Source organism: Ovis canadensis, chromosome 24, assembly GCF_042477335.2.
Source record: "Ovis canadensis isolate MfBH-ARS-UI-01 breed Bighorn chromosome 24, ARS-UI_OviCan_v2, whole genome shotgun sequence".
Taxonomy (NCBI): Eukaryota; Metazoa; Chordata; class Mammalia; order Artiodactyla; family Bovidae; genus Ovis; species Ovis canadensis.
This window is the reverse complement of record NC_091268.1, coordinates 55,078,627-55,103,296: the sequence shown is the minus strand read 5'-3', so window position 1 is coordinate 55,103,296 and position 24,670 is coordinate 55,078,627. Positions and strand designations below refer to the sequence as shown.

The 24,670-nt window shown below is 48.4% G+C and overlaps 1 protein-coding gene across 1 annotated transcript in view; it reads left to right on the top strand.

Annotated features, from left to right (window-relative positions):
- SDK1 (sidekick cell adhesion molecule 1) overlaps positions 1 to 24,670 on the top strand; it is a 724,823-nt gene that overhangs the window by 256,454 nt on the left and 443,699 nt on the right. The window contains exon 2 of the mRNA XM_069569592.1: positions 23,439 to 23,598. Coding sequence (XP_069425693.1) covers positions 23,439 to 23,598 — 160 coding nt within the window. The remainder of the gene's footprint in view (positions 1 to 23,438; positions 23,599 to 24,670) is intronic.

Genomic DNA, 24,670 nt, shown 5'->3' with positions numbered 1-24,670 from the left:
CGCTTTCTCTGAATTATAGAAAACATCTGGGTGTGAGCTGTCGTGTTGGAGCCGCTTGGCACCTCTAAGTGCTGAGGAGTCATGTTCCAAGGTGCTCCTTCTAGCCCCCTCCAGGCTGTGTGAGTTATCACTGCTTTACACTCAGGAGGAGCCCCCTTTACCTCTCAGAAGACAAATCCAGATCAAGGTGCTGGCCACGTTGGTTCCCAGTGAGAGTTCTCTTCCTGGCTTGCTGATTGCCACCTTCTTGCAGTGTCCTCGTGGTGGGCAGAGAGAGAGAGTGCAGACCCCCAGGCATCTTCTAGGGCACCACCTCCATTCTCGTGACTTAATCTCATTGTCGTCACCTCCTAGAGGCCTGATCTCCAGACACCATCACACTGGATGTTAGGACTTTAACATAGGAAGTTTGGGGCCACAGAAGCCTCTGGTCCTTAGGAGCATCTCATTTAATATGTTTATTTAAGCTAGAAGAATACATTTATCAATTTTCAAAAGGGGGAAAACACCCACATAGGCTATAAACAGTGATTTCAGCTAGCTTTTTTTTTCATGAGCAAGAAAAGTAAATCTAGAGATAAACTATAAAATTCCATTAAGTAAGAACTTCAAAGGGGCCATATTCATAAAGGCAGTAGCTCTGTTTAGAGACAGTTTGGGGGATCAACTTATTAATAGCATTCAAAGATATTAAGCTTCCTTTGTTCTTTAAAGTTACGGGAATGAATTAAAAGCAAGATTCCCAGTCTATCATGTATCATTGAAACCCAAAACACAATAGCATTTGTCTTGTTACAGACCAGAGGAGGCTGTAAATCTATTATTCATTTTTTATTAAAGGTGCAAGCTCCAGAGTGAGGCCCATGAATAGCCAAGAGAAATAGGAGATGAAGCTTTTCATCTATCTGAGTCCCTCCCCGTGTGTCCCGGTCAGCAGTGATTCAGTGTTCCTGCTTCTCTTATGAATGTGTTTGTTTACCTGGACTATGTTCAAAGGCAAAGAGAAAAGAAAGGGGAAAGATGAGGAAAATCACAAATCTGACTTTACCTTTCAGAGCAGAGTTAGAGTTGTAATTAGAGACGGTTCTGTTGCCATTTCCAACTCTCGACAGAATTTTCCATCAAACCAGTTGTGCTCTGGATCTCTCGCGGACCATTAGGAGAAATGTAGGATGCTGCTGCTGTGCTATTCAGACTTCTCTTTTATGTCCATCCCTCTCGCCCTTGTCGGTCCCTTGAGGTCGCCATTGTTTACAGAGTAGGTGGGGGCCTGCCCCAGGTGAGGGCTTCTGAGGTTGCACCAGACACTTGGCTCTGACTCTGAACCAGCTGTGGGCACCGGGAGCAAGTAAGCTGCACGCTGCCTGGTTAGAGAAAGCCTGCGCCTTCTTCAGGGACCTGTGAGCAAGTGCAGAAAGCAGGGAGCAGAGACGCCCCAGTGGACGCCAGGAAGCCAGTGGAAGATCCCTGGTGACTTAGGATGGTGGCTTTGGAGGGAACTCACCTGGGTCGTGGCACCATGCCTTCAGCTGTCCAGCAAATAAGTTCCTCACTTGAATACTTTGGTTGCACTTCGGTAAAGCAGCCAGTATCTTTAACTTGCTAGAAAGAGCAAGTCGTAATCAGTTCCGCCAGTTTTCTCCAGGGCAGGAGACACCACTGATACCCGTGTGAACTACGCACAGGGTATGTGGCTGTGTTTTGATGTGTTAACCCATGTGAACCAACTAAAAATAGCGTTTCTTTACTGCCCCAGAAACTAGAGCTTCTGCGTTTTGTTCCTGATGCTTCCTTGATTCTGGTGGAAGGTGTGAACCTAAGCGATATAAGTAGTCTCTGCAAAGCCAAAGGCGGCTGCTGTTTGCGGGGACTGCCTACACCTGCCTCTGGGAAACAGCAGGCAGCTGGCGGGCGCCTGAGCAGAGGGCAGACTCAGTGTGCGTCTGTGTGCCCGTCCTCGCCGCAGACAGACTTCCTGCTCTTTCCTCAGTGCCCTGTAGTCACCTCCTGATGTGAGTCCTCGTGTCCAGTCCACGTCGCAGAGACGGGCCGCACATGATTCCCCTGGGGCCTGGTCTGCCTCTGAGCCCGCTCTGCGCCGAGTCCAGCCTCCTGCGTCTGGAGTCTTGGATCCCCCGCCACCCCCACGGGCCAGCTTGGCATGGCCTTTCCCTGTGCTTCCCTGTGAACCTTCTGTCCCAGTAACAGCCGTGGTGGTGACAGCAGAGCTCCTGGGCTGGTCGTCTGCTCCATCTTTCAGAGGAGGAGGCCGGGAAGGTAGGGGGCCCAGCCTGTGGGCCCCGACCAGCAGGTCCAGGTGTCGAGGCTTTCCTGGCTGTGGCCCCGCGTGCACCCTTCTGTGCAGGAGGTCCTCTCGGGGGCTCCCCTCCCTCCTGGAACCCCCAGGGAAGTCTCCCGTTTTGCAGTTGTTTAGCCATCTCTGTGTCAGACCCTGGGCTAAGAGCTTTCTGTGTCTGTTAACTGAGAGTGAAGTAAGCTGAGAATTTTGGCCTTGCAGCAGCCCTCGGAGGAAAGCATTCCCCAGTTTACAAATGAGGGGCCTGGCTCGCGTTAAGTTTTCATTTGCTTGTATTGTCCTCCAACCATGTTACAAGCTTCGTGAGGGCAAAGACTGTAATTTCCTCATTTTCCATGTTCCCAGGCGACCCCTAATATGTTCATACAACAAAGAGGCTTGCAGTGAACGCCTTAATTAATGCAGTTTAAAGGCAACCTCGAGATACAGAGAAGGATCAGAGGAAGAGCAAGCAGGAGAGCTGCTCATTCACCTTGTGGAGAGGAGAAAGGGGCAGCGAGATTCCTTGCTTTCCCATCCCCTGCCCCCTTTTTGATTCATCTTGTCTGTTTTTTTCCCTGAAGTTTGCATTGTTCCCCCTAAAAGGGAGGCTCTGTGAAAGCAGTATCAAGGCCAGTCCTTCCGTTCCAATCCTTGTTATGACTTCACAGCCAGGCCCTTCTCTAGTCCAGCCCGCTTCCCGTGTTTTCCAGCTTCTCATCTCCATTTGGCTGTGGCCTATGCATGGCAAGGACTTTATTCTTTAGGGCCCCAGTGGTGTTGGAGGGAAAGACACACCTGCGGAGGATCGTGGCGGCTAGTAAAGCATGTGCCCGGGCCGTGGCGGGCTTCCCAGGTGGCGCTATTAGGAAGGAGCCTGCCCACTAACGCAAGAGACAGAAGAGGCGCGGGCTCGATCTCTGGGTCGGGAAGATCCCCTGGAGTGGGCCATGGCAACCCACTCCAGTGTTCTTGCCTGGAGAAGCCCACGGACAGAGAGCTTGGTGGCCTATGGTCCGTAGAGTTGGACACGACTGAAGCGACTTAGCAGCAGCGTGGGTGGTGGGTGTACACGTAGGAATGTCCAAGCCTGAGGCAGTTGTCCCAAGGTCCCTCTCTGTTGGCCGTAAGGAGACGGTGGGGTGCGGTGGTGGGAAGGGTATTTTGATAAAGAAACTCCAGCTGGAGACTGTGGACAGACTGGTGAAAACATCCTCCAGGCCTCTGGCTGTCTCTTCCATTTTAGGCCTCGACTGCAGCCACATGGGCCTCGTATCAGCGCGACCTTGTTTATGGCTCTCGGTCTCATCAGGCTTATCAGGCGTGCCTGCGAGCATGTAAATCTGACAGTTCTTACTCTAACATAGCATTCTCCATCTTTCGGGGAGGAAACCGCCTTCTCAGTAAACACATTTTCAGTTTTTTATGTTACTACTTAGAAGCTTTCCTCTTGTGCCAAGTTGCTCTTAAAGGTGACTGATTCTTAAAGAATATTTTATTTACTTTGAAATAAGATTCTGTTAGAACAGTTTTAAAACACAAGGAGAGTCAGCAGTCCCTTGCTGGAAATATGCAAGGCGCTTAAAACACTGATATTCACGTCCGTATTTATGTCTTTGAGAGGCTGTTCCTGTCCAGTTCATAGCACGTATATCTGCTTCACTCACTGAGTCACTATTTTGTGCAAGACCCTCCACTCAGGGGTCTCCTTAAGATACAGAAATGAATAAGACACAACCATTCTCTGGCCCTTGAGCCTGTGCACTTTGGGAGGAGAAATGAAGCTAGTGTTAAAGCGAGAGGCGGAGAGCCCAAGTGCCTTCCGAGAGGCACAGTGTGCAGGTCAGAGGAGCCGGCCTGGAGAGGTGGCGTCTGTGCCACAGACTTAGGCAGGAGACAGGGAGCGGGGCAGGCGTTCCAGGGCGCACTGTGGATGGGAAAGCGTCTGTGAGCCCTGGGGCGTCCAGGCGGAAGTGAGGGCTGGGTGCCAGCAGTGTATCACGCAATAGGCTAGAACTCCGATCGGGGGTCAGACGCCAGCCATATTTCACCATCTAGGAGGAACCAAATGCCGGTCTGAGGCAGCTGATGATAGAGAAGTTTCTAGAATTTATAGAGCAGGAAAAGTAAATTGATTTGAATAATTTTTCCAAAGTATGTTTTTTGAAGCCAGATTAGAGTGTTGTTAGGAAAAAAAAGGGGGTTCTTTGCCTTTACTATAAGACTGTGCAGTGCCTTTGATGTGCTCTGTGACCTTCTGGATGGTGATGCATTTTGTGCCGTTTCAAATGTCCTGGACCATAAGCCCGAGTGGGACACCAACCGGGTGCCCCCTTGGGACTCCCTTGGCCGCCGCCTCCTTCCGCCTCAGGTGCTGTCTGCCCCGCGTTCCCTGCCCAGTTTAACTCAAAGCTCCGCCTGCCCCGCCTCCTCTGAGCTCCATTCTGATTCAGTTGCCCCTCCACTCCTGGACGCAGGTAAAATGCCTCCTGAGGGCATTCCTGATGAGGCGGCCGAGGGGTGGGTGATGCAGCCCAGACTTTCTGGGGGGTTAACTTTCCAAGAGGTGAATCTCGATCCATAGGAATTGGGGGAGCTGGGCTGGTGGATTTCCTGTGCTCCGTCTCTCTGCTGGCTTCTCCTGAGAACTTCTCAGAGAAGCCGCCTGTGCCTGGATGCATTGCCAGGTGAGCTGAGGGTCTCTGAGTCTGTGCCGTCACAGCATCCGGACGCCCCAGCCCTTCAGCTCTGCCCTAGCTTGTGCTTCCCAAGTAGAGTGTCAGCGCTTAGTCCTTGCCTCAGGCTCTGCTTTCCAGAGAGCCTGGGCAAAGGCAGAATCCTGTTTCTGTTGAGGCTTCATGAGCAGCGTTCACAGGGCTCACTCGGGGAGACAGTGTCATGGCTGGACGGGCTGGGCTGGGGCAGCAAGGATGACCATCTCTCAGTGCTCCAGACGAGCAGTGGGGAGGACGGGAAGGGCAGGGCGTGCCCGCAGGCAGCTGCTGAGCTGACTCAGGACTGAGGCTAGAGGAGCGAGGCATAAGGACTTGGGGGGAGGTCTCTCAGGGGTGACTGACAAAAACGAAGTGGTGTAAGCTGCATGTGGGTGGGTGCGAGCAGAGAAAGAGGGGGTGGGCTGCCTTGGCGTGGAAGGGGAGAGAACGGGGAGCTCTCGAGAAAGGGGTGACGTGGAAGCGAGGATGGAGTGTGCAGCCACTGAGAACTCTGAGGAGCAGCGTCCTCATGGCAGGAGGTGGGTCAGGCCCTGGGCTCAGGGAGGCACGGCGCAGGGGACTCACACTTAGCGGAGGGGCTGTGGGCACTGCCATGGCGGCACTGATGCTGGAAGTTTGGTTTGGCGGAGGGAGGGTGGTGCTAGAAGAGACATCTGGGTTCAGGGAAGGGCAAGATAGATGAGACGGGAAAAGGGAACGGAGCGCAAAACAGGTCACAGCCACGTTTGCCTCTAAAGATGTGGCGCGGTTTCGCCACTGGGGAAATAAATACCTGTTTCTCTTCACCTTCAGAGATTGGCGCCTGAGCTATTAAAGGGAAGACTGACATTGCAGGGCCTCCTCCATTTTCTCGTCCTTAAAGGAAACAGAGCGTGTGGCTCTTGGTCTCAGATGAGACAAGAATGAACTTTCGGATATGCAGATATGGGCTCCACAACTGAGAGCTAGTTGCTGTGCTGAGCAAGGTGGGGGGAACTGACTCTGGGGTTGGGACTGGCCCAGGAGAGAGGCCTGAGTCGCTGGGGATGGAGAGTGGCCGGAGCCACGGCTCTGCTGCGCTTACTCTCAGTGAAGTGAGCGGGGCTCACCTTGGGTGAGCGGTGAGCACCTTGGCCCAGTATCTCTGGCAAGATGGAGCCGCGAGAGGAAGGATTCAAGTCATACTGAAAAAAAGGGGGCCACGTTCTCCTGGGTCAGCATGGATCTGCAGAACCCAGCTGTGGGCCAGCAACTGTGAGTGGGAGCAAGCCTGCCCAGCTGCTGTGACCTCGGTAGCCCGTCTCTCAGGGATTAGCAGCAAAATTGAGGAGGGATTTGGATTTCCCACACTATAGACACTGATATTGCGGTGTCCAAGGACAGAGTGACCTTAGCTGTCATCTGCCCGTCAGGGGGATTTCTTAATGTTTGTGCAGGCAACAGGGGAGCACTCAGTGGAGGCAGAGATGCGGCCCCTTCTGTAGAGAGGCCACATGTGCTGGGAAGTTGTGAGAGGGGCAGTGTGATAAGGATTCCGTAGGAGAGTTATTTTTAAAGCAGCAAGGTTCCAAACAGTTAGCTGGCCTTGTAGTGAAGCAGTTGACAAAGCTGCTAGATGTAGTAGGAGAAGGAAGAAGAGGCGGAGGAGAGGATGGGGCTCAGTGCAGAGGTGTGGGGTTCCCATCGTGGGCATGGCCTTATATGAAATCATGTTGGAAGGGCTGGCCATGGGTCCAGACACAAACTCTGCTCAGGGACCTAGGGAGGTGGAGGAGATGACTGAGAATTTAGCAGTCAGACTGACGCCAAGCTCAGAGGAGAGGTGATGAGGATGAAGGGTCTACGGGGTGTGAGACTTCCAGCATCTGCTGCTGGTGTTAGAGCTCTTCGTAGAAGCAGAACCAGTGGGGGGCAACAGGAGAGAGCGAGATCTGTGGATGGCGGCTGAGGCATCCCACACCCGCCACCTGCAGGCTGGAAGCCCGGGAAGGCTGGTGGAGCAGCCTGAAAGCCTGAGGGCTGGTGCTGTGGGTTCCAGTCTGTGTCCAGCTCAGCAGTTGGCAGAGGGAGAGTGAGCCCAGCACTCCTCTTCCCGCTGGTTCTGTTCAGGCCCCATGGACGGGACGGCCCTCACCCACCATGAAAAGGGCCGTAGGTTCTGTTCAGGCCCCCGTGGACTGGATGGTCCTCACAAACAGTGAGAAGGGCCATAGGTTCTGTTCAGGCCCCCGTGGACTGGGTGGTCCTCACCCACTGTGAGAAGGGCCGTTGGTTCTGTTCAGGCCCCATGGACGGGACGGTCGTCACCCACCACGAGAAGGGCCGTTGGTTCTGTTCAGGCCCCCGTGGACTGGGTGGTCCTCACCCACTGTGAGAAGGGCCGTAGGTTCTGTTCAGGCCCCCGTGGACTGGATGGTCCTCACCCACTGTGAGAAGGGCCGTAGGTTCTGTTCAGGCCCCGTGGACGGGACGGTCCTCACCCACCGTGAGAAGGGCCGTAGGTCCTGTTCAGGCCCCCGTGGACTGGATGGTCCTCACCCACCGTGAGAAGGGCCGTAGGTCCTGTTCAGGCCCCCGTGGACTGGATGGTCCTCACAAACAGTGAGAGGGGTCGTTGGTTCTGTTCAGGCTCCATGGACTGGGTGGTTCTCACCCACTGTGAGAAGGGCCGTAGGTCCTGTTCAGGCCCCCGTGGACTGGGTGGTCCTCACCCACCGTGAGAAGGGCCGTAGGTCCTGTTCAGGCCCCCGTGGACTGGATGGTCCTCACCAACAGTGAGAGGGGTCGTTGGTTCTGTTCAGGCTCCATGGACTGGGTGGTCCTCACCCACTGTGAGAAGGGCCGTGCTTACTCAGTCTACCGATTTAAACGCTCACTTCCTCCCCAAAGACCCTCACAGTTTAGCCGTCGGGGCGGCCTTTGACCCAGGAGGCTGGCACACGAAAGTGACCGTCGCATTTCCCCCTGGCCTTCCTTGGGTGGAGCCCTTGCTTCTCAGGGGGGCACGTCAGACCTCCACGTCCGGGTTAGGCACGAGCTCCCCTGGAGCGGAGTCCCGGTCTCCTCCTCGGTATTCTCTGCAGCCGGTGCCGTGCTTTCCATGTACTAAGTGTTCAATAAAAATGTGTTGGATGCTTCATTGATCCAATAAACTTATGTCTATGCCAATATAGAATTGCTCTTGAAGAGCTGTGGGTAAATCAATTCTTTGTAAATTGAATCTTATTTCAAAGGTACAAGAGATCTTCAACATTTAAAGGAATCTTAGGTCAATCTTTGGGAATCTAAGAGTCTTTCCTCATGGATAAGGAAGCTGATCTGTAGAGAGATAAAGTGTCTTGTTGCAATCTGATATGCTGGCCAAATACAATGTTCCTTAAAGTCAAGTGTACCTATTTTTTAGGTAAGGAGCAGCTTAGAAGTCCAGTCATGGGATTTATCACATTAGATTAATAATATAATTCCAGCAGTATTTATCTTTAGTCTGCAGATATTTAGTAGATTTCAGTTAAAGCGTTATTTCTGTTATACACTAATGAGTGAATTCTATATTGAATTGTTTTCCATTTTATAGCAGGTTAATATAAACAAAAGAATATACAAGCAGTCAAAGCTCTGGCCTAGAAACTTCACTTGTAAAAGGCCCCTGACACGACGTGCTGCGTTTTTCTCCAGTGGCTTGGGTTGAACACGTGCTCCTGGGTTCTCCATTGTGGTGGTGGAAATCCTTGAGGTTGTGGCTTAACGTTAAGTGTGAGAGAGACGTTGAGAGAGGTTTAGTGAAACCCTTTGGACACCTCACTGATTGAAGTATTCATTTAAAATTGATCAGGTTTGATCGACATCTGTATTGGGTTGATTTATTTTCTTCTTGCTGCGTTCTAGAATGAAGTAATTTATTAGATGAGAGAACTTGAGAAAAAAACCACAGCTCCTTGGATCACTATTTTGGATGATCCAAACCGAAGCAATAAAAGAATCACAGCGTGCATTTCATTTGCTCACCTTTCTCTTCATAGTCATTTTCACATGACTTCTGCTTGTCAAAAATGATTTTGAAGTTGTCATTCACTACAGAAGAGGCTTCCTTTCCATTTGGGATTTTAGTTTCCGGACAGGGAACAGTGAATCGGGTGTGAAGGGCAGGAGTTAATCTGTGCTGATACTCACTGACAGCTGTGGTACAGATATCACCTCGTTTAATTCTCACAGCTCTGCAGGCTGGGAATTGTTGGCCCCATTTTGCAGATCTAGAGACACATGGGGTAAACAGACTTGCTCACACAGCGAGTGCGTCCCCGGGGCATCGGCGTCTGGACCCCTCCTGGCCTTGCCCGCAGCCAAGTTTTCATGTGTAATATCAATGTTGGCTGCTGTGACTACTGTGTTTGGAAGACAATGTGATATCATTTGCCTAAGAATCTCTTGGATAAGGCATATGGGTGCTAAGTTGCTTCAGTCCTATCTAGCTCTTCCTACAGCCCGTCGACTGTAGCCCACCAGGGATAAGGCATACTATTTGAGCAATTCGAAAAGCTCTGGATAAATGGGCTCCTCGGATCGTCCACACCCTCAGTCTTTGTGCTCATCACAGTCCCCGCTTAACCAGAAGTACATGCTCCCTGGACTAGTCCTGTGGTGCCATGCCAGATATACACAAAAGTGATGGGGAGGGAAGGTTTGTCTTCATGTTGGTGTGAATATAAATATGGGATGGAGGGCAAATAAGCTATGTGTGGGTTTATAAAATTCAAGACTAAAGCTGACCACTTCAGCTGAAGCTCCGATACCTTGGCCGCCTGATGCAAACAGCCGGCTCATTGGAAGAGATCCTGATGCTGGGAAAGACTGAGGGCGAAAAGAGAAGAGGGCGACAGAGGATGAGATGGTTGGGTGGCATCACCGACGCAGTGGACGTGAGCTTGGGCTAATGCTGGCAGGTGGTGACGGGCAGGGAAGCCTGGAGTGTTGCTGTGCATGGGGTGCAGAGAGTCGCACAGCTGGGCGACTGCTCACAGCAGGCGGCTTCTGACTCTGCTCCCAGGATGCGGAGGGCATCGGTGCTTTCCCTCCATCTGTTATGGGTCCCCCTGAGTAAAACTTGAATGTTAGTGGATTTGAAGTAGAAATAGTCTTTCTTGAATTCTGGCTGGTTTGAAGTCTTTAAAAAACATGGGGGGTGGGGAGGGATCAATTTAGATGTTCAGCCTCCTTTCCTGTTCCTGTTTCCTTCGCTTTTCTTGGGATTGAAGTGTAAATGAGCAATGCTTACAGATGAAACACAACAGAGAAGGCAGGCTATGGGTAAACTGGAAAATCAAACTCAGGGAAGATTTATTATTTTTAAATTATGTAACAAATTTAATGAAATCTAATGAAGCAAACAAATTTAATGAAAAAGTGAATTGACAATTTAAAATACTCTGTTTAGCTTCTAAAAAGTGAATACCAATAAGCTTGAAATCACTAAATCATAGTAATCTCCTACTTTATGCAAGAGAGTTCTGTTAATTAAAATTTAAAGTCTAAACATATTTTGGGCGAGATTGCTATCGTCAGATAACTGTGTGTGATATCCTTCAGTTACTTTAAATGGTTCTCATTTTCAGCTGCACAGTGAAATCATAAAGAAAGCTTGAAAAATACTGATGCCTGAGCTCCGCTCCCAGACATTCAGATTTCATTGTTCTGGAGTATGGCCTGGGTATAAGCATTTTGTAAAACTCCCCAGGAGAGTCTAATGTGCTTCCAATGTTAAGAACCATAGATAGTTGTATTATAATCATTCTTTAATCACATTTGCTTTTTTTTTTTTTAATTAGATCTCTGTATTTTAACATTTTGACTTTAGAGTTGTAAAATTTTGAGGAAGGTAGCTCAGATCAACTTACAGGCAATTCAGAATCTTGACCTTTATCCTTGACGGTTTTCTCTCTCAGATGGCAGTTACTGTAAAGATTACCCTTTTCCTTTTGCAGCATCCTAATACTGAGTGCCAGTACCTAAGTTTTTGAAACCTCCCAGTAGACCCTTTTTAAACTGTTCTGGGCCTGCAGGCTATGGCAGGACCTGGCTGTTAATTCAGTGCTTTCATCTGATTGACACGGGGAGGATCACTGGCCACCTAGGGGAGGCCTTCCTGTTATTAATTCCTTTCTGGATGTCCTTTATGTGTTTGCCCAGAGGCCTTGGCATTGGGCACGTTGTGAAAGTCATAAAATTAAAGAAGTATTTTGCACTGCCTGCTCAGCCTGACATTCAGGGAAACAAACTACAGTAATGGCTGGCGCATCCTCCCTCGAAAGAACATGCACCAGATGTCTTTTTGGTGTGTATTTCTTGGTAGAATTTTCAGGGCGCCTACTGTGCACTGATGGATGAAGAAAGGGTTAGTGACGGTGATGAGGCCACAGCTGCTGGGAGCTGCTTGTAACCTGCATGACCCTCTGGGGTGGGTAGGCATGTGTGTGTGACTGCATATGCACCCAGACGTGGGCACGCTGTGGTGTACATATGTTAGTTAAAAAAAAAACAAAACCTTGAAACAGGAAGTTCATTTTTAAAATGTAAACCTTTGAGTGGGTGAGTCTCCAACTTTTGTAGGCATATCAGGATCAGATTTGGTATCAAATTTGGGGTTCAAAGTTGGAGAGGCAATGATTTAAATAGACTTTCTCCCCAAAGCTATTTTTCTTAGAAGCCCTGACACAGATTCCAACGAGTCTATTGATGGTTTCATACAGAAACGAATGAATGTGTTTTTACCATTTGTGGAAATTATGGTTTTGAAGCTGGGAAGGTCTGTGTATCACTATCGGCTCTATTTTTGGCAGTAATGGGGGAAGTATTTTGACCTGATTACTGCCTGTGGAGTGAGGAATTTCTTAGTATTTGACTGGCCACCTGCTGATACTTTATTTCCTTAGAGCTCCTCAAGTCATTATAAGAATCACCCAACAGTCTGAAATCAAAATGATGTCTTACTGTAAAATGTCAGCTATCTGTCGTGAAAAAATTACATGCCATTTTAAATATAATTGCCATCCCTCCCCTCTCTCCCTTACATGCAAACATTTAAGAATAACAGAATCCTTGCAAAATGAGGAGGAGCAGTCCAAGGTTCAAGCTTTGCAAATCTGAGGAACTGCCTCCCTTCCATTTTCAGTCTTTTAATAGCCCAGATAATTGTAGCTCCACTCACTGCCCTTTCTGTCTCTCTGCCTCCTGGTCATCCTTGCGACATTTTAGTGATGCTGTTTGTGTGTTGCTGCTGATGAATTCTGTCCAGTGAAGCTTATTTATTTTCTCTCCAGCTAGCTTCTATCCTCCGTTTACTTGTCTTGGTATTCTCTTTCCTTTCTGTACTGCTACCAGACTTTCCTTTCCCTGCCTTTGTGTTGTGCCAGCAGACTGGGGGAGCTTGTGGGCTCCCCCTGTGGGAGCCCTGTGTGGGTGAACGTCACTGCTTTAGACAAAGAAGAGCTTGGCCACGCCGCGACTCGAGACGCAGCTTGGATCGCCACCTCTTACTTGTCGTACCTGGCCGTTTGGGGGCATGTTCACTGTATCCTTCTGAAACGCCAGCTGGTTTGGCGCCAGGGCTCTACCTCATTGCTTGTCTGTATCCTTGGGATGAAGGTGGAAAGTGGCCGGTGGGGCTGAGTGACCTCGCGTCTGTTGCCCCAGGTGCCAGGGGAGCGAGGACTCCCCCTGAGACGCTGTTGGAAGGCAGCACTGCCGCTGGGCCTGCCTGGGCCTGCCTCGGTCTCTGTGGGGAGCGTGGTTCAGCTGACTCAGCATCTGTGACGGCAGGCTGGGGTCTAGGCACTAATTTGAGAAGTCTTACCCGTCTTAAGGCTTATGTCTTGATACCTGTGTAGTAATGCTTTGTTCTCAGCACCTCAGGGCTTTTGGGGGACAGCGTAGACCACCCCCACCAGGCCGTCCCTCCCTTCTTTTGCCCCAAAGGTCAGGAACAGCACGTGCTCCCAGTGGGCAATGATCGTGAGTCAGCTGCCCCTTTCCTTCAACCTTGCTTTATTTACTCAGGGACCTTAGAGGCTCAGAAGGTACTCAGCTCATTTTTATATAATTCTGCTCGTTTAGAACATGATTATTATTATTATTGAAGAAGACTTGAAGACTTTCTCATCATGGTTTTCCTTCTTATTCTCAAATTAAATCCATCAGCCTTGCCCAAGATCTGGTCCAAAAGAGGGCCACCAGCCCCCAGGGGAGATGCTTTTAACCTTCCAGCATGTATGTCTGGACTCAAGCCGACTGTCCTCCCAGCCTTCTCCCGTGCCCTTTCCGGTGCCCCTCCAGTCTCCTGCCCCTTCCTCCTGCTCACTGACCGCTGCTGACGCCCACAGACAGAAACTGGTTCTTTTCAAGAGGACACAAGGCCGAGCAGGTTCTCAAAGTTTGCATGAGGTTCCCTGGTCCAGCTCTGCCACTGTGAGCCACGGGCACATACTTGACCCTGCATGCCTCAGGTTCCTCATCTGTAAAGCCGCGAACATAATAGTACTTAGCATGCTTAGCGCACTAGCTGCTATTGTCATTTCCTAAACAGGCTACTTTAACAGCGTTACTGAGATAGTTTAAGGTCATGAAATCCACCCGTTTGAAGTATAAATTCAAAGTTCTTCCTGTGTTTACAGGGTTGTCCAGCCATCACTACACACTAACTTTTGAGCCTCCCAGATAAACCCTGTCCCTGCTGGCAGTCTCTTGCTGTCCTCTCCCCTCTTCCTGCTCTGCTTGCCTTTCCCCAGGTGGCCTCTGATCTGCTTTGTCTATAGATTGGCCTCATTCTGGGCATTCATATTGATGCACTCATAAACCGCATGATTCTTTATGATAACCACTCTCAGCACAGTGATTTAGAGGTTCATCTGCTTTTCGTTTTACTGCTGAATAATATTACGTTGTGTATCCACCCACATATTGTTTATCCGTCATCTCTTGAAAGACACTCGTGGTGTGTCCGCCTTTCGGCTGTTATGACGAGTGCTGCCGTGAGTGTGCGTGCGTGAGTTTTTATGTGGACACGTGTTTTCATTTCTCGTGGACATGTACCTAGGAGTGGAACTTCTTGGTCACGTGCTAATTCTGTGTTTGATGCTCTGAGGGACTGATAGACTGTTTCCACTTTATGGTCCCATCAGCAATGTATGAGGGTTACGGTTTCTCCATGTCCTTGCCAACACTTGTTCTTATTTGTCTTCTTTGTAAAAGCCGTCGTGATGGTGGTTGGGATAGGTTATCTCAACATGATTTTGATTTTGATTTTTGTAATGACTGCTGTTGAGCATTTTTGTGTGTGCGGTGCTCTCCGTCGGGTCTCTTTGTGACCCTGTGGACCTGTAGCCTGCCAGGCTCCTCTGTCCGTGGGTTTCTCCAGGCAGGAGTACTGGGGCGGCTTGCCGTTTTCTTCTCCAGGGGACCTTCCGACCCAAACATTGAGCCCGCATCTCTTATCTTTCCTACGTGGCGCCTATCAGCTTAAATGTATTGACTGTTAAGAAAATTGCGCTTATGTTTAGAGATAATAACCATGAAAAGTACCAGTTCCTGCTTTAGTAGAGTTTGTATCCATGGCAAGAGAGGATAGTTCTAAGTCAGAACTGTATGGGCAGTCTCGTTAGCATAACAGTGGGGAAGAGAGAGCCTTGAAATACCAGTGACCAGGTGAGCAGACGCCAGCTATTGATCTGAAGCAGCTGGAGCAGTGGCTGAGAAAGGAGTGTCTCTGTTTCTGAGGCAACGGCTAGATGTCTGCCTTAAGGACTTTTGATTGAGGTAAGATTTGTAAATAGTGAGATTCACAGATAGTAAGTGTACAATTCAGTGAGTTTTGGCAAATGTATAAATTCATGCAGCCACCACCTTAGTCTGGAAATAGAACACTTCTGTCACTCAATCACATTTCTCCATGTCCATTCCAGTCGATCTCTATCACTGTCTGCAACCATTTTTCTGATTTCTTTTCACATGGATTAGGTTTGCCTGTGTTTAAATTTCATATGAAGGGAATCATACAGTATGGACAATTTTTCTTTCACCCAGCATGATGTCTGTGAAATTCCTCCCTTGTGTTGAGTTATTGATTTCTTCATTTATATCAATGTCATCTCTGTTGTTTTCAATTTAGGGTGTTATAATTCACGCCACTGTGACTATTCATGTAAAATTATGTGTGTGGACATTCTTATCTCTCAAAGAAATATATAGGCCTGAAATTTCTGGTTCATTGAATAGGTGTTTAATTTGGTAAGAAATCGCCAGATCTTTTTCTCAGATGGCTGTACTATTTTTACACTCTCACCAGCCATTGAGGAGGATGTTATAGTTGCAACATGTATTTGGCCACATTTAGTGATGTCTGTCTTTTACAATTTAGCCATTATCGTCCCTAATTTCAGATGGTATTAAGCACCTTCCTGAGTGCTTGTTAGCTCTTGGTATTTCTTCCTCTGTGAAGTGTGTGTTCAAGACTTTTGCTCATTTTATTTACACTTGCTTTGTGTTATCATTGAGTAGTAGGCATGCACCTATAATCTGACTTCAGGTCTTTTTAAGATACATGTAACCAGAATACTTTCTGCCACTCTGTGGCTTTCATATTCATTATCTTAACAGTGCATTTGTTTCAAGTTACATTTTGAAATAATCTCATTATTTTGCTGATTAGGAAACTCCAGAGTAGGAAGTTGAGTTACCCAAGCTCACAGAGCTGGTGGGATTTGAACTGTGGTGGTCTGCCTCCTGAGTCCTTGCTCTAAGCAGCTACGATGTATGAATACAAGTACTTCTCTTTGAGAACCCCTTACTGTTTATGACTTTGCTGAAATCAATAGGCATTGTCTACTTGTATTTAGATATTCTTAAGAAGGTCTTTTCCCATGTAATTTTCTTGGTCTAAAATTAAACCTTCACCATTTAGGTCTCTTCCGAGTCCCAGTTTTACGTCAGTTCACTTGTGATAGGTACTCACCAGTCTGCACTAATCAGAGAAAGAAAAATCGCACCTGAGTTTCTTTTCTTGGACCTTTTGGCCTTTGATTTGGAGTTTTAGGATTATTTGAAAAAATATTGGAAAGAAATATTATACCATGTTCAAGAAAAATGTTGGTTATTTCTGATAACCGTCCTCTTACTTTGGTTGGTCATACTTTTATACCGCAGACCGTAGAAATGAGAATTTAGTACAATTCTACTTTGAAATAAAATACTGGCGAGCTGGAAGCTTATTGCAGTTTAGAGAAATAGGGAAATTGTTTTTATCCCACTGCCTCTTATTATTAATTTATATGCTGAAATAGATTAGCACAGTGCAGGATCAAACCAGTACATAAATACAACCATTTGTGTTTTACCATCAGCTTCACTGTAGATTAATCTCAGTGAAAGCTTGAATGGCTTCTTAGGGGAAGACATTGGAAGGGTAGTTTTACCCCATGAGTCCCCTTAAATATGCTGTTAATTCGCATTGATTTTAGAGAAAACAGAGAATCCGTTTGACTTCCCCCTGACTGAATGCGCCGGCGAGCTGCTCACAGCGCTGCTTAATGGAACTCCCGGAGCCCCTCCTGCTTTCCTGATTGCGCACACACAGTTCCGGACTCCAGCGGAACACTGCCGCGCTCTTTCTAGACGAACTTTTGAACAGCAAGTGATGACTCTACCTTGAAATCGAGGTGTACGCGGTGACCGTTTGATCCGCTTTCTCCTGCTGATTTCAGCGCTCCCGGAGGACAGTCAGCAGCCGGCCCTGGCCTCCTCCTCGTAATGCGCTCAGCTGTCCCGGCCGCTGGTTCCCAAGCCCTGTCCCCAGCCAAGCTTAGCACCCACTGCTACCCCCCAGGCCTGTCCTCTTCATCCTCAGGGGCCTCTCCAGGGGCACGAGGACAGCGCCCTGCCCACCTTTCAGAGCTGGGTCCAGGCCCAGACGTACAGACAAACAGCTCATGTAAGTTCCCATAGCCGGGATGGAGGCGTGCCATACCAGAACGATTCTCATTTGTCATAAAGGATGAGACAGTTCTCTAACAAGCCTCCAGAAGCCTTTGGGAGCCACCGTGTAGCTGGAGCAGCGCAGTGAGCTGGACCCGAGCCTCTTGGTTCCGTCCGGCCATGGACCTCAGCCCCTGAGGAGTCCGGGTCTCTCAGGTTGCTCTGGACGCTGGACCCCTCAGCCAGGGAGGGTCTGCGGCCCCGAACCGCACTGCGGGCCGTCTCGGGCCCCAGCTCGTGGTTGTGGCTCACCTCCTCTGTCGCCCTTGGCGTGCTGACCAGCCTCTTGCTCTCCAGCCCATGACTCCTCAGGGCAGGGATGAGCTGTGTCGTTGGGCAGCCAGGAGCCGCTCAGCAGCTGAGGAGTGGTGAGGTGATGATGAGGTGTGACGTGGGCCAGGAGCCCCTTCTGTGCAAAGCTCTGCCCAGACCGGGAAGGGGTGAGGGTCTGGCTGCTGTGGATCCGAGATGCTGCTGTGTGGGGTTGGGGGGAGGAAGCCTGGCTTACAGTTCAACCTCCAGTCCTGCCCCGTCAGAAGCACTTAGGAGAGAGTGGCAGTGTGAGAACACCCGATTCCTGTGTCTCGTGGCCATCCCGATAGGTTCGGCTTATCATGTCTGAAATCAGATCTGTCGATACTTGTTCAGTTGAAGCTACCTTTCGCCCTGAAGTTTGTGATATTCATTCATTGTACAAGGCAGAGGTAGAAACATGTGAAGTGGCATGCAGAGAAGGTGGCTAACTGTTTTAGCCACAGAATGTGATGGTCTACCCTACTAGATTTGAAAGTCTGTCACTGGAGAATGTTTCTTTCTGAGAAGGTAGAAGTAAGAGGCCCGAGAATTAGCTGGGATGGCAGAGCCAGTGTCTCTTCCTCTTTCTTCTCTCTGTGCTCCTTCTCTTCTTCATCTAAGCTTAGCACTAGATGGTCACAGAAAGTGCAGGTTGAAACAGCTAGTCTTAAAACACATAGAGGACTTTTTCCTGAGACAGTTATCTTATAGGATCATCTTTCTACATTGTTGCGTGACCTTTCCATATTTGCAGATTTAACTGTAGGAGACCGTATCTAATCATATACTTAAAGTTTACCTTAGAAATACATTTAAAATGCACAACAGTTGTTTTAAAAAGATTAATACTACTATTATGAAAAAAGCACAACGTGGTGTGAGATTAAATTACTGGCTTCGATAGGTGTATGTAGTGACCTGCGGGCAGCTGAAATCTGAATGACTGTATTTATGGGAAAGAGTCTTCCATCCATATTTTTCTGAGTAGCTGTTCACAAATGATGCATTATGCCCTGTGCTTATGTTTCTCGCTGGGTTTGAAAAATAAAACTTTCCGTTAGTGGTAAATTCATAAGCTTGGGGCGTGAAAATGTTTGAATTTGATATAAAAGAAGTTTTGAAAGGAAGATTAGTGGTTTAAAGCAAAAGATTAGTCGCCGTGGGAAATTCAGCTGTCGAGAAAGCCGAGTTCAGTAACGCCAGGTCCTGCTCCAGCTGACTGCTCCCTCACACAGATTCCTAATCTTCTCACTGCACTCCCACCTGACTGGCAGGGCTGATTACCACCACTCCATACTTTCTCCATCACAGAGTGCAGGGGTCTCCTCTGCTTCAGAACCCCCTTGTTTGTGGCAGGTTGATTCCTCCACTAAGTGGAAGGTGATTATTATTATTTCTTTACCCATTATCACTTTAAAACGGAGAAGAAGGGAAGTTACCAAACAGGTTACAATTAGTGGTGGTCGTGGCTGAAATTCTCTCATGGGCAGCGTTGCAAGAATCACCTGAAGTCTGACTTTCTTAGCCCCTGACAGCTGATTCCCATCCATTCTGCCTTGAAAGTGTCTGGTACTAGATCCTCCATATTCCACGGGAAGCAGATAATTAAACCCACGCCGAGGCCCCCTTCCACACGGGAGGCTACCTGGAACTACAGGACATGGCTCCCCTTCAGAGCATCTCAGCCTCTGGCTTCCCCATGGAAATGACTCCTACGGGGGCACATGGTCACGGTTCCCTTCTAGATGAACAGAAGATGGTCTTCGTATTGGATAGGTAAAGGTAAATACGTTTACATTTTATCAGAAAACCTTTAAGGTCCATTTAGGGAAATGACTTCTACATCATAAGACCAAGATGCTGTTTGAGAGAGCATTATGTCCGTTCCTTCCCTCTGGATGGACCTGAAATGTGTATTATCCAGGCAGATGAGGCTCGCTCTCTCCTCAGTGATTTGTATTCTGTTTCGTCATATGTGAAAATGGAAATATCACAGTTTTTCTTAGTAATTCACTGAGGATTCTATGAATGTTCATTGAATGAATACAGAAGCATGCTTAATTTCTGCTCATTCTTCCTGAAGGAGGAGAGATCTGTTAGTCATTACCTGGGAAAACATACACACACACACACACACACACACACACACACACTCACACTCACACTTATACACACACACACTCACACACACACTCACACTCACACACACACTCACACACACACACACACACACACACACACCCACCCACACACCCAGCACCAGGCAGAGCCCTGACATTTCCCCAGGTCAGTCTGATAATCTTATCTCAGGTAACTCAATCACGTTTGTCTTTATGGATCTTTTCAGACTCTTTCTGCTCCATTTAAAGTATATAAAGATCACAGACTTTTGTAGGGATCTGAGCAGACCTGAATACTAACCCTTCCGCTTCTCTTTCTCTTCCCAGAGCTTTTATGTTTTGTTACCTTTAAACCCTCTTAACTTCACGATCTACTCTCTATACTTCAGTGCTAAATAGTTCTAGGTTCAGAAAGATTAACTGTGTTATTCTGCACATCAGCTAACCTATGTTAAAATACTTGTTGTAATTAATAATTTAAAATTAGACATTCAGTTTCCCATAACATTGACATGGTTACTACTGTTCTTCCTACAATAAATGTTAGAGTCTGTGCTAACTGTAATTGTAGGCATTTAGGTCACAAGGTTCCCGCTTCCCAGCTGTTTGAAACTATTCTTTTCAAAACCTTTTTTTCTACTAGATCACAGTATCCAACCCGGTTTGTAAATAGTACAGGCATATTTGTGAAAAAGCGTTACTCGTTTAGCCACTCTCTGTACTTTCTCGCGGCGCCTGCCGCGCCTGCGGCCGCCACACGGCCTTTACACGTGTTGTCTGAGTATTTGAAAACTACTGACCTTTCAACTGTTAGCTCCTGCCTGGCATCTCACTGTCTCACTGATGCAATTTAGCATTTATTTATTTGAATCAATACTAGTAAGAAACTGGTAGTATTGTATTACCAATATACCAGTTATGGGGTACAGTGGTCGGCACAATGGCAAAATAAACTCTGTGTATTTAAATTTATATACTTAGTACAGAAGAAAATGGCTAAACTTACACAATTTAATGTACACATATACTCTCAGTTTTAGCACTGTTGATGTGCTATTTGATATTTATTATGCTTTGTCTGACACTGTTCCCACTGTTTCCCCATCTATTTCCCGTGAGGTGATGGGACCAGATGCCATGATCTTTGTTTCCTGAATGTTGAGCTTTAAGCCAATTTTTTCACTCTCCTCTTTCACTTTCATCAAGAGGCTTTTGAGTTCTTCTTCACTTTCTGCCATAAAGGTGATGTCTTCTGCATATCTGAAGTTATTGATATTTCTCCTGGCAATCTTGATTCCAGCTTGTGCTTCTTCCAGCCCAGCGTTTCTCATGATGTACTCTGCATAGAAGTTAAATAAGCAGGGTGACAATAGACAGCCTTGACGTACTCCGTTTCCTATTTGGAACCAGTCTGTTGTTCCATGTACTCTTGAGAGTCCCTTGGACTGCAAAGAGATCCAACCAGTCCAGTGTAAAGATGATCAGTCCTGGGTGTTCTTTGGAAGGACTGATGCTAAAGCTGAAACTCCAGTACTTTGGCCACCTCAAATGAAGAGTTGACTCACTGGAAAAGACTCTGATGCTGGGAGGGATTGGGGGCAGGAGGAGAAGGGGACGACAGAGGATGAGATGGCTGGATGGCATCACTGACTCGATGGACGTGAGTCTGAGTGAACTCCGGGAGTTGGTGATAGACAGGGAGGCCTGGTGTGCTGCAATTCATGGGGTCGCAAAGAGTCGGACATGACTGAGCGACTGAACTGAACTGAACTGATGCTTTATTTGAAACATACAGTAATTTAAAAGTTCAGTTTTGTAATTCTACAAATTTATCAAATATTTGAAGTTATGATAGGGATTCTTGAGAAGGTTTCTCTATTGAGAAATCTGAGATATTTAGAGTTATGATATACAGAGTAGCTAGATTCTGGAACAGATTGCACGCGTGTCTGATTCTTTGCGACCCCGTGGACTGTAGCCTGCCAGAGACTCTCCAGACAAGAACACTGGAGAGGACGGCTGCCATGCCCTCCTCCAGGGGATCTTCCTGACTCAGAGAGCAAACCTATGCCTCTTGCGTCCCCGGCATCGGCATGCTGGTTTCGTTACCACTGGTGCCATCTTGGAAGCCCCTGGAACAGATTGCCTGGGGTTTAAATCATCATTTTGCCACATACTATCTCGGTGGCCGTGAACAAATCAGTTTCCCTCTGCCTCTCTTTACACATTTTTAAAGTGGGTATAATGACGATGTCTATTTTAGAGGGCTTCTGTGAGGATTAAATCAGGTAACGTATATAAACCACTTGGAGCAGTCTCCAGCACAGTGGACACTAAGTCAAGCCTAGCTGTTGCTGTTATTTGCATTGTTATTATATTTATTCATTGAGCAAATATTTATACTTTTTTCCTCGCATTGGTCTCAGAACTCTGACGTGATTAATACAGGGCAGGGGAATCTGCTGAGTTTAAGTCAGGGTTTGTTCGGGCATGTGGGTGGGAGGAGCTCTGTGAACCTGGAGGATGGGAATTCATCAGCTTGCAGGAGGCTGATGGGAGTACCCAGGATGGGGAAGGAGCATGAAAGGCCCCCCGAGGCCGAAGGGGCTTCTTCTAGTTCAAGAGTTATGGCAGAATGTGCCGGGTATGCGTCCCTGAGTCAAGGCGGTAGGAGGCCTGAAGGACAGACTGTGCGGCTGTGCCCCAGGGCTTCTGTTAGAAAAATGAGAGGTCGTCCATTCTACGTGTTTTACTGATGAAGACACAAAAATCCACGTGTCCCGATCTGGATCACAGAGAGTCAGGAGCTAGCACTGGAAGCAAGTCTCCTGAGGGTTTTTTTTCCAAGTTAATGAAGCATCATACAAAGATTGCACAAGTCAGACAGAATGACTTTCCGAGTCCTCACAGTGGGCGCCCCTGTGTCCTTTCCGAGTCCTCACAGTGGGCGCCCCTGTGTCCCCACGCCTGGGCGTGCTTGCCACTGCTGCCCCGCTGCGCCCGCCCCCCCCCGCACCCCTCCCCCAGAGGCACCTTACCTCTGCTCACCCCCAGCACCGCAGACCAGCTCTGCCTGGGCTTGAACTTTATGAACTTCTGCATGGAAGCGTGCTGTCGTCCTTTCCCGACTGGCTTCTCTCGCTGCACGTGTGTCTGTGAGGTCCATCCGTGGCGTCGTGGGGTGTGTATGGCAGTAATGGGTTCGTCACAGTCGCTGCGAGCTGTTCCTCTGTGTGAATACACACGGGTTTCCGGCGTGATAGCCCCTGAATGTCACCGTGAGATGCAGCCTGTGTGTGAGGTGAAAGCTGGATTGAGACTCACGGCATTTACGTCTGTAGGTTAATATTGCTTATCCTACTCTTTTTTTCAACTAAGTGAAGGTTATATTTTTCTTGTAGAACCAAAGTATATAACCTTGATGGTCATACTTTGAGAGTGTGATGTTTAGTCATTGAGTCGTGTCCGAGTGTTCTGCGACCCTGTGGACTGTAGCCCGCCAGGCTCCTCTGTCCCTGGGATTTCCCTGACAAGAAGGCTGGAGTGGGTTGACATTTGCTTCTCCAAGGGCTCTTTCCGACCCAGGGATGGAACCCGAGCTTCCTGCGTTGGCAGGTGGATTCTTTATCACTGAGCCACCAGGGAAGCCCACTTTGAGAGTATAACGCCATGTTAAAACAAAGGCTTGCATCAGCAGAGATTGCTTGATGTGTGATAAGTAAGTGTTAATCACGAATGGAAATAGATTAGCTTGCCAGGTGCTTTAAGATGGTCCTGTCATAGAACATCAGCCTTTTGAAATGTTACCTAGGGGAATGCAGGTTTCTAGGGGGTGAAGGATAATTTGCTACTTAATTGGGCCAAATGGCCGCCGTTTCTACTTTTTAAAATTAGGTCTTTAGATAAAGTGATTGATTAATTGGATGAATCCCATTCTCATGTGTACTCCATTCAGTTTTTTTTTCCTTTCTCTCTCCTTTCTCTTTAATATTTCAGATGATGTTGTCCCGTACTTTAAAACAGAGCCAGGCCTTCCACAGATCCACCTGGAAGGGAACCGCCTCGTGCTCACTTGCCTTGCGGAAGGGAGCTGGCCTTTGGAGTTCAAGTGGACGCACAATGACAGTGAGCTCACCACCTACACCAGCGAATATAAGTAATTGATTCCTTGGAAATAAGATTACATTTCACGGTGGTATATTCAGAGTATTTGCCTTATTGGCCATGATCACGCGGGGTGGGGGGAATATTGGATCGAATTGGTAATGCATTAAGGATTAAGGGAATATATTTGAACATGTAATCAGAGTGTGATTTACTATTCCAACACAGGTTGTATTTACACTTAGGAAGTCTGTCATTATATTTGTAAGAGTAAGCCCCTTAGTGGAATTACCAGACCAAAAGAAGGCGTAGTTACAGAGGAATGCAAATAACAGCTTCAGCTGATGAAACTTGCCGTCCTGAGGCAACAGGCCTGCCCACCAGTATTGTTCCTGCCTAAAGAGCATCACAGCTTTCTACAGGTCAGAGCTTCTGGAGCCCTGGCTGCCAACAAGACTGCCCTGGCTGACTGTCAGAGCTGGGGCGGGCACAGATGGAACTCTGGGAGGGCGGGCACGAGCACAGCGTATAGTCAGCAAAAGTGAGCGTCGCTGGATTGGGGCCGGGGTGGAGGTGGCGGGGGTGCTCAGTACAGGGGACTGAGAGGGGATGGGGTGGGGATGTTGGGGGGACCCAGAACAGAGGACTGAGAGGGGATGGGATGAGGGTGTTGGAGGTGCTCAGTACAGAGGACTGAGAGGGGATGGGGTGGGGATGTCAGGGGGACCCAGTACAGGGGACTGAGAGGGGGCCGGGGTGAGAGTGTCGGGGGGACCCAGAACAGAGGACTGAGAGGGGATGGGATGAGGGTGTTGGGGGTGCTCAGTACAGAGGACTGAGAGGGGATGGGGTGGGGATGTCAGGGGGACCCAGTTCAGGGGACTGAGAGGGGGCCGGGGTGGGCATGTTGGGGGAACTGAGAGGGGGAAGCTGGAGATCAGGTCTGAAGTGCAGCTTCTCCAGGAACCATGTGGACCAGCTTCCCAGCCTTGGGGCCTCTGGCAGCGCTTGAGGTCTTCCAGGTGTGTCTTCCCACCTCCTTTTCTACACGGGGATGATGCTGGATGCAGTTCTGAGTGGGATGGAGAATTACTGACTGCCAAACATTCCTAGAGGCCCCAAAG